At 37.8% G+C, this 11,413-nt stretch overlaps 1 protein-coding gene across 5 annotated transcripts in view; it reads left to right on the forward strand.

Moving 5' to 3' along the window:
- Positions 1-11,413, forward strand: part of cep162 (centrosomal protein 162) — a 28,497-nt gene that overhangs the window by 9,909 nt on the left and 7,175 nt on the right. For 4 of the 5 annotated variants that reach the window (XM_019880081.1, XM_019880086.1, XM_019880084.1 and 1 more), the window contains 8 exons: positions 486-605; positions 1,184-1,315; positions 1,659-1,771; positions 1,925-2,000; positions 2,089-2,215; positions 3,099-3,247; positions 4,079-4,177; positions 4,284-4,523. In XM_019880081.1, coding sequence (XP_019735640.1) covers positions 486-605; positions 1,184-1,315; positions 1,659-1,771; positions 1,925-2,000; positions 2,089-2,215; positions 3,099-3,247; positions 4,079-4,177; positions 4,284-4,523 — 1,056 coding nt within the window. The remainder of the gene's footprint in view (positions 1-485; positions 606-1,183; positions 1,316-1,658; positions 1,772-1,924; positions 2,001-2,088; positions 2,216-3,098; positions 3,248-4,078; positions 4,178-4,283; positions 4,524-11,413) is intronic. The other variant, XM_019880083.1, reaches the window with a different exon arrangement.

Consider the following 11,413-nt stretch of genomic DNA (forward strand, 5'->3'; position numbering starts at 1 on the left):
CCGTAAAGAATATAAACGCGTGTGTGTGTGTGTGTGTGTGTGTGTGTGTGTGTGTGTGTGTGTGTATATATATATATATATATATATATTTTTTTTTTTCCCGGAATTTTCAGAAAAGTCCACTTTCATCTCTGGTTTCCACACTAACACTCAGGCTAGTGCTGTGCTGTCCACTTGCATGAGAGGCGAAATGTCTTCGAACACAATCAGACCAGTTCAGTTGCAATTGATTTTAATGCCCTCAGAATGGAATGTCTTGGATGAAAAAAGTCTATTCAAAGGCATGATCCTGAATTTAATTCTTGATGTCTCAACATGCTTGTTCTACATGCTTCACAATGTGCCTCTTCATCAGTAGATGCTTTCCATAGAATTATTGCAAAATCAGGATTGAAATGTATTTTTCCAGGTAGGACAGGACGAGTGAACAGTCAGTATAACCGCCTTTGCATTCTGCCATTTCTCAACATATTTTTAATGTCCAGAAGGGCACTTCTCTGCTGGAGGAGCTAAGAGGTCAGCTCACCCAGAAGGATAAGGAACTGCAACTAATGAAGCAACAAAAAGAGGAGCTCCAACAGCACAACTATGTTCTTCAGAGCAAGGTTGATAAACATGCACAAAAATAACCAATGCATGTGTATTAAAACCTTTTGGGGCGTCAGACATTGGGTGTAAATCAGGGTTTGGGTTTTGTTAAACACTGATTAATGGCTGCTGATGTGATCTACTTCTTCGATTCCACTCTTAGTCAGGTCACGTGCTGCCGAATTCTGTCGTAATTGCAGACATGAAATGCTCTTTTTAGGAAGAACAGAAAGCAAGGCATTACAGTAATCAATTTGATTGGCGATAAAAGCATGCATTTCTGTGTTGGGCAGAGAGAGAAAAGAGCAGACTCTTGTTTTGTTCTCCAGTGTTGCCCAACAATTAATGTTGTATACATGTCTCAGGTCTTTTTTTTAAGTAAGTGAGTAAGTAAGATATCCTTTATTTGTCCCACACTGGGGAAATTTACAGTCTACAGCAGCAAGATTGTGGGTAGAAAGAAGAAAGAAGAAAAACAAAGTGTTTGCATTCACAAAATAAATGGTACAGTTTCAATGTACACCGTTCAATTAAGTGCATTATAAATTAATTAAAATTAAAAAAATTAATCTGTGGTATTTTTCCCACATTGTAGTTGCATAGTGCAGAAGAAGCCAGTAAAAAGTTGAGACTGACAGAGAAGGCGGATCCTACGACTGAGAAAACTCTCCAACAGATTGAGAAAGAAATAAGGGATCAGGAGATGATCATTCAAGGTTACCAACAGGTAAGCATTCTTCAAACCTCCTCTTTTGAAATTCGTGTGTGTGTGTGTGTACAGTGAAACTCCTCTACAACGAAATCATGTTTGCAAGACATTTTTCACAACAGGGGTTTTTTCACTGTAGCAAATTTGATCTCAGATGTAAACACACACACACACATGAACACACATTTTTTTCGTTGTATGGGGGGCAGGAAAGTGGGAATGGTGTTAATGCATGAAGATTTTTTTCACACTAGGGGGTATTTTCGCCCATGTAGGTTTTGTTGTAGAGGAGTTTCACTGTATATATAATTATTTGTCTGATATGCACAGAAATCTTAACCTGTCGAGTGACATTTCACAGGAGAATGAGAAGCTGTACTTGCAGTTGAAAGCTCAGCGTTCCAAGAGTGCAGCCGATGAGCAAGCCATGTTTCATGAAAACCAAAGACTTGAAAGCGAGCTGCTTTTCACAAGGTAGGTTCAGTAAATGTGTGTGGCATTGGCAATGTAGCAGTGACAGTTGTTGAACATTTGAAGCCTTTTTTTTTTCAAACACTGCAAATGATATTTTTCTCTTCATCCATTGTCTGTTGCATATTAAAAATCAGTGTTTATCATCTCATTCAGAGAGCAGCTCAGTAAATCATCATGCTCATTAGATCATCGTATTAAAGACTTATTAGCTGACCTTAATACATCTCAGGCAAGTATCTCTATAACACACTTATCTTGAATCTTTTAACTTTATTTGGAGCTTCCTGACAAATCATTAAAATGTTTCTTGTCAGTAGATGAATGAGGCCAAACTGTCAGAGGACATTCACAGACTGAGACAGGAGAACCAGGCCCTGCATCTGGACATGGAACTAATCAGGAAGGAGAGAGATATGGCTAAAGCGCAGACTGTCTCCACCTCTGGTAAGACTGACAACAAACAGTGTGACAGCCGAAATGATCAGATATAGTATGTCATGTACTGTATTTTCCGCACTAGAAGGTGCACCTAATAGCATTCAATTTTCCCAAAAGCCAACAGTGCTCCCTCTAATCCGATGCACCTTATATATATGATGTTACAGGCTCTTTATATTCGCCATTGAATTGTTTCCCTGTCAGTATTCCTCTGCCATCTAGTGGTGATTATTAGCAGGAACCAATCGTAACCTAAAAAGGTTCTGCCCGACTCTAATTGGCATGTGCATTCACCAACGCTCACTCCAACAGACAACTGCTTTGTGAGCTCTGCGCAATCATAATGAAACAAAGATAATACCAAAAGCATAGTTAACTACTGACTAAACGAAGGGAGAAGGAGAGAAGCAAGACTTCTAAGGACATTTAGCCCCTTGTGGATGTGAGGTTTGTGTGCCTTTTTGTTGAATTAATCGTCTTCATAATTGTTGTCTTTCATTTATTGTTTTTTAATTCCATTTGTATTTCTATGTTTCATGTGCGTTTTTGTAACCAGTTCTCATGGCTTTGTTACAGCCGCAGCGATTGTGAAGGCTCTTTAAAAATAAAGCTGCAGTGTATCATAATATACTGTATTCCCTTGAGCGTACCTCTATCTAGTGGATGCAAAGCACAACTGCAGGCATTATTGTAACTTCTATTCTGTGCGCCTTATAATGCAGTGTGCGCTATATATAGATGAAAACAGTTTTAAAATAGGCCAAGATGCACCTTATAATCTGAAGCGCCTTACAGTGCAGAAAATACAGTGTTTCTTTTTTATTCTAAACTCTTTTGAAACATCCATCAATGGCTATTGTGAGTTGTTACGCTTTTTTTAATGTGCCAGTCACTGTACCAGAGGATACATACAGAGAAGAAGTCGCTGCACTAAAGAAGCAGATCCAGTGGTTTACAGACAACCAGGAAGTTTTGTCTAGAAGAGATGCAGCGCGACTGAAGGCTGCTACAGCAGAGATTGATCGACTGAAAGAGCAGGTCAGTCGCTGCCCAAGCAACTGTACCCCAAAGTACAAGAGATTAATAGTCGCCAAGAAATCATCTGTGCCCTATTTAAACTCATTTTATTGTGTAAAGCTTTAGGCTTCTCATGTGCACTTGCTGCAGATAAACGTATTTATGCAATAATGTATAATATTTAGCGGCTAGGGATATCTTCAAAACATATATATTTTTGAAACTAACATTTTATTAAGATTTTGAAAATTGCACAATACAGGATAAACTGAGCAAACGTGGTGAGCATCAGTCATACCACAATGTGAAGATGTTTGCTTCAAATAAGCATCAAGTTGTACATTGTACTGTGCTTAAACTCCAACAACAAAGACAACAACCACATCAAAGCAATCAACACCAAATAAAACCAAACGAGGTATTGTCAATTGAGGTTGTGTGCTCTGACAAGCACAGCCTCTCGGAGAAAGGCATATCACACCCTATAATCTTGGTGACATTACTCTTAATCTCGGGCCAGAAATCTTGTATTTTTTGGACTGCTCCACAGAATATGAGTCAGGTGCCCTCCCCATTTTGGCAACTCCAGCAGTCTGGGGAGTCTTTTAATTTGACTCTGTGTAGCTTATAGGAGGTCCAACATACCCGATTCAAGATCTTGAATTGGACAAGCCTAATTATGATTTCACATGTCATACAGTCCCACTATGCATGCACGCTAAGCACAAGGCAGAGGATGTGCCATTAAGTTGCTCAGGCAGTCTGGGATAGCAGTGCGCATCCCCATATTACATTGCTATGGAAGCGATTTTAAAGCTTTTGTCTTTTTCCTGTTTTCAATCAAATTTTCAGGTAGAGAACATGAAAACCCAGGTGGGTAAAAGAAATAGCGTTCTACACTCAAAAGAGAAAAGGGTGGACTTGAAAAGGATGAAGGAGTTGGAGCTGCAGGTTTGGCTTTCAAACAATATTAAGCCAGCATGTTACAGTCATTACTGTCTCTTTCCGATCCGATTTAGTCATTTTTATTGCTTCAATGTCTTTTTGATTTGACCAGGTAAAGCAGCTGGAGCAGACACTAAGATCCAGGAACCCAAACTCGTTGTCAGCTCTCATTGCGGCTGCAGCCACTACGGATACGAAAGGGGATGTAGCCACCGGAATTAAGTTGGCCTCTAACGACATCAACACCCTGCTTGAGCGTAGGATACAACATGTTGAGGCAGAAATGGAGAGACATGATGAAGAGGCCAAACACAACCTACAGTCTATGGAGAAACAGTTCCAGAACACCAAAGTAGAACTCAAATTGCTGTCGTGCTTGTTAACCTGAAGTAGAAATGTCGAGTTAGGACGAAAATATATAACATTTACCAAGTGGTTCTGCAAACTCTGCTTTATTTTAAGTAAGATTAGGCAATACTTATCCACAGCTGCCAAACAGAACAATTTCCATATTTATAACATTTTGTCAAAAACATTATTGCGAGACCCCAGCAACACAGAATATTTTGGATTAAAGATGAAAGAATATGCATGCTGTTTCATAACAAATCAGAAATTATTACTCGATAATCATACTTTATCTTGATGTGTTTATTGCATCAACCATCTAAAGATGAGAATGTAGTCATGGAAAATTAAATACGAATATTACTTTTCCTTCAAATGGAAACTATTTTGCTTCAACAGCAATAGATCCATCCAACCATTTTCTGTAGGCGTTTTTAGCCGAAATTTTGAGCCCAAAAAAACGACCACATATAGTAAGGCCTTTTTAGCCCCAAAAAAAACGCCCATGTATAGTAAGGCATTTTCAGCCGAAAAAAACGACAATGTATAGTAAGGCGTTTTTAGCCGAAAAAAAACCGACCATGTATATAGTAAGGCGTTTTTGGCCGAAAAAAAACGTCCATGGATAGTAGGTCGTTTTTAGACGAAAAAAACGACCATGCATAGTCAGGCGTTTTAAGCAGAATTTTTTTGACGAAAAAAAAAGACCATGTATGGTAAGGCGTTTTTAGCCAAAAAAAGACCATGTATAGTAAGGCGTTTTTAGTTGAAAAAAAGCGACCATGTATAGTGAGGTTTTTTTTAGCCGAAATTTGTAGCCCAAAAAAACGACCATGTATTATAGTAAGGCGTTTTAAGCAGAAATTTTTTGATGAAAAAAAAGACCATGTATGGTAAGGCGTTTTTAGCCAAAAAAAGACCATGTATAGTAAGGCGTTTTTAGTTGAAAAAAAGCGACCATGTATAGTAAGGTTTTTTTAGCTGAAAAAAAACATGTATAGGAAGGCGTTTTTAGCCGAAAAAAACGACCATGTATAGTAAGGCAGTTTTAGCCGAAATTTTGAGCTGAAAAAACGACAATGTATAGGAAGGCATTTTTAGCTAAAAAAAGACCATGTATAGTAGGTCGTTTTTAGACGAAAAAAACGACCATGTATAATACGGTTTTTTTGAGTCGAAAAAAAACCACCATGTATAATAACGCGTTTTTAGCTGAAAAACACGACCATGTATAGTAAGGCAGTTTTAGCCGAAATTTTTAGCTGAAAAAAAGACAATGTATAGTAAGGCGTTTCTGGCCGAAAAAAACGGCCATGTATCGTAAGGCATTTTTAACCCAAAAAAACGGCAATGCACAGTGAGGCGTTTTAAGTCGAAAAAAGGCGACCATGTATAGTAAGGCATTTTTAGCCAAAAAAAACAGCAATGCACAGTGAGGCATTTTTAGTCGAAAAAAAGCGCCCATGTATAGTAGGGCATTTTCAACCAAAAAAAAACGACGATGTATAGTAAGGCGTTTTTAGCCGAAATTTAAAAAAAAAAAAAAAACATGTATAGTAATGCGTTTTAAGCAGAATTTTTTTTTGACGAAAAAAAAGGCCATGTATCGTAAGGCGTTTTTAGCCCCCAAAAAAACCCCATGTATAGTAAGGCGTTTTTACTCAAAAAAAGCGACCATGTATAGTAAGGTTTTTTTAGCCGAAAAAAAAACGACCATGTATAGTAAGGCATTTTCAGCCGAAAAAAAGGACGATGTATAGTAGGGCGTTTTTAGCCGAAATTTTTAGCCCAAAAAAAACGACCATTGTAAGGCGTTTTAAGCAGAAATTTTTTGACGAAAAAAAAAGACCATGTATAGAAGGCATTTTTAGCCCAAAAAAGACCATGTATAGTAAGGCGTTTTTAGTCGAAAAAAAGCGACCAAGTTTTTTTCGCTGAAAAAAAACATGTATAGTACGGCGTTTTTAGCCGAAAAAAACGACCATGTATATAGTAAGGCGTTTTTAACCAAAAAATCGACCATGTATCGTAAGATTTTCTTAGCCGAAAAAAAACACCATGTATAATAAGGCGTTTTTAGCCGAAAAACACGACCATCTATAGAAAGCAGTTTTAGCCGAAACTTTTAGCTGAAAAAAACGACAATGTATAGTCAGGCGTTTCTGGCCGAAAAAAAACGACCATGTATAGTAAGGCGTTTTGAACCGAAAAATCAACCACGTGTAGGAAGGTTTTTTTAGCCGAAAAAAAAGACCATGTATAGTAAGGCATTTTCAGCCGAAATTTTATGACGAAAAAAAAGACCATGTATAATAAGGCGTTTTTAGCCAAAAAAAGACCATGAATAGTAAGGCGTTTTTGGCCGAAAAAAGACCATGAATAGTAAGGCGTTTTTGGCCGAAAAAAACGACAATGCACAGTGAGGCGTTTTTAGTCGAAAAAAACGACCGTGTATAGGAAGGCATTTTCAGCCGAAATTTTATGACGAAAAAAAAGACCATGTATAGTAAGGCATTTTTAGTCGAAAAAAAGCGACCATGTATAGGAAGGTTTTTTTAGCCGAAAAAAAACACCATGTATAATAAGGCGTTTTTAGCCAAAAAAAGACCATGAATAGTAAGGCGTTTTTGGCCGAAAAAAACGACAATGTATAGTCGGTCGTTTTCAGGTGAAAAAAACGACCACGTATAGCAAGGCGTTTTTAGCCAAAAAAAGACCATGAATAGTAAGGCGTTTTTGGCCGAAAAAAACGACAATGTATAGTCGGTCGTTTTCAGGTGAAAAAAACGACCACGTATAGCAAGGCGTTTTTAGCCAAAAAAAGACCATGAATAGTAAGGCGTTTTTGGCCGAAAAAAACGACAATGTATAGTCGGTCGTTTTCAGGTGAAAAAAACGACCACGTATAGCAAGGCGTTTTTAGCCAAAAAAAGCAACCGTGTATAATAAGGCATTTTTTCCCAAAAAAAAACGGCGATGCACAGTGAGGCATTTTTAGTCGAAAAAAACGACCATGTATAGTAAGGCAGTTTTAGCCGAAATTTTTAGCTGAAAAAAACGACAATGTATCGTAAGGCGTTTTTGGTCGAAAAAAATGACCATGGATAGTCGGTCGTTTTTAGCCAAAAAAAAGCAACCGTGTATCATAAGGCATTTTTTGCCAAAAAAAACGGCAATGCACAGTGAGGCATTTTTAGTCCAAAAAAACGACCATGTATAGTCAGGCATTTTCAGCAGAAATTTTTAGCCAAAAAAAACAACCATGTATAGTAAGGCGTTTTAAGCTGAAATTTTATGACAAAAAAAAAGACCACGTTTTGTAAGGCATTTTTAGTCGAAAAAAAGCGACCATGTATCGTAAGGTTTTTTTAGCCGAAAAAAACCACCATGTATAGTAAGGCGTTTTTGGCCGAAAAAAACGTCCATGTATAGTAGGTCGTTTTCAGGTGAAAAAAACGACGATGTATAGTAAGGCAGTTTTAGCCGAAATTTTTAGCTGAAAAAAACGACAATGTACAGTAAGGCGTTTTTGGTCGAAAAAAACGACCATGTATAGCAAGGCGTTTTTAGCCAAAAAAAGCAACCGTGTATAATAAGGCATTTTTTGCCAAAAAAAAACGGCAATGCACAGTGAGGCATTTTTAGTCGAAAAAAACGACCATGTATCGTCAGGCATTTTCAGCCGAAATTTTGAGCCAAAAAGAAAAACAACCACGTATAGTAAGGCGTTTTAAGCTGAAATTTTATGACGAAAAAAAAGACCATGTATAGTAAGGCATTTTTAGTCGAAAAAAGCGACCATGTATCGTAAGGTTTTTTTAGCCGAAAAAAACCACCATGTAAAGTAAGGCATTTTTAGCCGAAAAAAACGACCATGTATAGTCAGGCAGTTTTAGCTGAAAAAAACGACAATGTATAGTAAGGCGTTTTTGGTCGAAAAAAACGACCATGTATAGCAAGGCGTTTTTAGCCAAAAAAAGCAACCGTGTATAATAAGGCATTTTTTGCCAAAAAAAAACGGCAATGCACAGTGAGGCATTTTTAGTCGAAAAAAACGACCATGTATCGTCAGGCATTTTCAGCCGAAATTTTGAGCCAAAAAAAAAAAAAAAAAACGACCATGTATAGTAAGGCGTTTTAAGCTGAAAATTTTTGATGAAAAAAACAACTGACTAGTTAGGTTTTTTTCACCGAAAAAAGCGACCATGTATAGTATGGCATTTTTGGCCGCAAAATATGACCATGTATAGTCAGGCGTTTTTAGCCGAAAAAAGACCATGGTACAGTAAGGCATTTTTGGCTAAATCCAGGCATGGAAAGCTTTGACCACGGATATGAAGACCTATTTGTGTTATTACTTACAACCTCAGCAAAGCAGCACCACTGTGGTTGACTGGTTACTGTGTCGTCTTATCAGTGCGGAGGTGCAGTGTTCAAAGCCAGGTCTTTGCCAACATCTGCAGAGTTGGCGGTATTTTTTTTTTTTTTTTTTTGAGCGACGAGGTATGTAAAGGCCGTTTTGGGTTGTACTCATGAGCTTGCTGTAACAGCGCCACTGTGGTCTACTGGTTAGTGCGTTAGCCTAACAGTGGGAAGATACCCGTTCGAATCCAGGTCTCGGCCGTCATCTGTAGATTTTGGATATCAAGCATTTTTGAACGACCAGATATGTAAAGGCCTTTTTGGGTTGCAGATTTTGCAAATATAGGAAGGGTTTTTCTCATGACCATGTATAATAAGGCGCTTTTATCCAAAAACAACCAACATTCATAGAAAGGCGTTTTTAGCCTTAAAAAAACGACCATGTATAGTAGGTCGTTTTTGGCTGAATCCAGGCATGGAAAGCTTTTTAAATGATCACGTATATAAAGACCTATTTGGCTTATTACTTACAATCTCAGCAAAACAACACCACTGTGGTTGACTGGTTACTGTGTCGTCTTACCAGTGCGGAGGTACAGTGTTCGAAGCCAGGTCTTGGCCAACGTCTGCGGAGTTTCCATTTCAAGTTTTTTTTTTTTTTTTGAGCGACCAGGTATGTAAAGGCCCTTTTGGGTTGTTCCTCATGAGCTTGATGTAACAGCGCCACTGTGGTCTACTGGTTTGTGCGTCAGCCGAATAGTTGGGAGATGCCGGTTCGAATCCAGGTCTTGGCAATCATCTGTCGAGTTTGGATATCAGGCATTTTTGAACGACCAGATATGAAAAGGCCTTTTTGAGTTGCAGAGTTTGCAAATATAGTAAGGCTTTTTCTCATGACCATGTACAGTAAGTTCTTCAGCCAAAAGGAACTAATATGCATAGGCCGGGATTTTGAGCCGAAAAAAACGAAAATGTATAGGAAGGCGTTTTTGACCTAAAGAAACGTCCATGTATAGTAGGTCGTTTTTAGACGAAAAAAAAACGACCATGTATAGTAAGAGATTTTCAGCCGAAAAAAACGACGATGTACATAGTAAGGCGTTTTTAGCCGAAATTTTTAGCCAAAAAAAAACGACCATGTATATTAAGGCGTTTTAAGCAGTAATTTTTTGACGAAAAAAAAGACCATGTATAGTAAGGCGTTTTAGCCGAAAAAAACGACCATGTATATAGCAAGCCATTTTTAACCGGAAAATCGACCATGTCTAGTTAGGCGTTTTTAGCCGAAAAAAACGACCATGTATGGTAAGGTTTATTTAGTCGAAAAAAACGACCATGTATAGTAAGGCATTTTTAGCCCAAAAAAAACGGCACTGTAGAGTAAGGTGTTTTTAGTCGAAAAAAACAACCATGCAAAGTAAGGCATTTTTAGCCGAAAAAAACGGCAATGCACAGTGAGGCGTTTTTAGTCGAAGAAAAAAAACCCATGTATAGTAAGGCGTTTTTAACCGAAAAATCAACCATGTATAGTAAGGCTTTTTTAGCCAAAAAAAACCCACTATGTATAATAAGGCGTTTTTACTAAAAAAAAAACGACCATGTAGAGTAAGGCAGTTTTAACCGAAATTTTTAGCTGAAAAAAACGACAATGTATAGAAAGGCGTTTTTGGCCGAAAAAAACGACCATGTATAATAAGGCATTTTTAGCCAACAAAAACGGCAATGCACAGTGAGGTGTTTTTAGTCGAAAAAAACGACCATGTATTGTCAGGGATTTTCAGCCGAAATTTTTAGCCCCCAAAAAAAAACGACCATGTATAGTAAGGCATTTTAAGCTGAAATTTTTTGATGAAAAAAAACGACCATGTATAGTAACATTTTAAGTCGAAAAAAAGTGACCATGTATCGGAAGGTTTTTTTAGTCGAAAAAAACGACCATGTATAGTAAGGCATTTTTGGCCGAAAAAAACGTCCATGTATAGTCGGTCGTTTTTAGACGAAAAAAACGACCATGTATAGTAAGGCGTTTTTAGCCAAAATTTTTTGACGAAAAAAAAAAGACCATGTATAGGAAGGCGTTTTTAGCCAAAAAAAGACCATGTATACTAAGGCGTTTTTAGTCAAAAAAGCGACCATCCAAAAAAAAGACAATGTATAGTAGGTCGTTTTTAGACGAAAAAAACGACCATGTATAGTAAGGCATTTTCCGCCGAAATTTTTAGCCCAAAAAAACGACCATTTATAGAAAGGTGTTTTTAGCCAAAAAAACACCATGTATAGTCAGGCGTTTTTAGTCGGAAAAAAGCGACCATGTATAGTAGGGTGGTCCACATTTTCATGGCAAAAAAAAAAGTTTGTCGGATTCGTCGGGCCGGGTCGGAATTCTTGTCGATACTATGGTACAAGGTTCTGTGCAAAATTTCATTCCGATCTGATGATATTTTCCCGTCCCGCAAAGCGGCCAAAGTTTCCACCATAACAACTGGTCTCAATAGGGTGAACATGTGTATTTTAACCGTGTATTTTGCCATG

This window comes from Hippocampus comes, unplaced genomic scaffold (assembly GCF_001891065.2).
Source record: "Hippocampus comes isolate QL1 unplaced genomic scaffold, H_comes_QL1_v1.1 scaffold135, whole genome shotgun sequence".
NCBI lineage: Eukaryota > Metazoa > Chordata > Actinopteri > Syngnathiformes > Syngnathidae > Hippocampus > Hippocampus comes.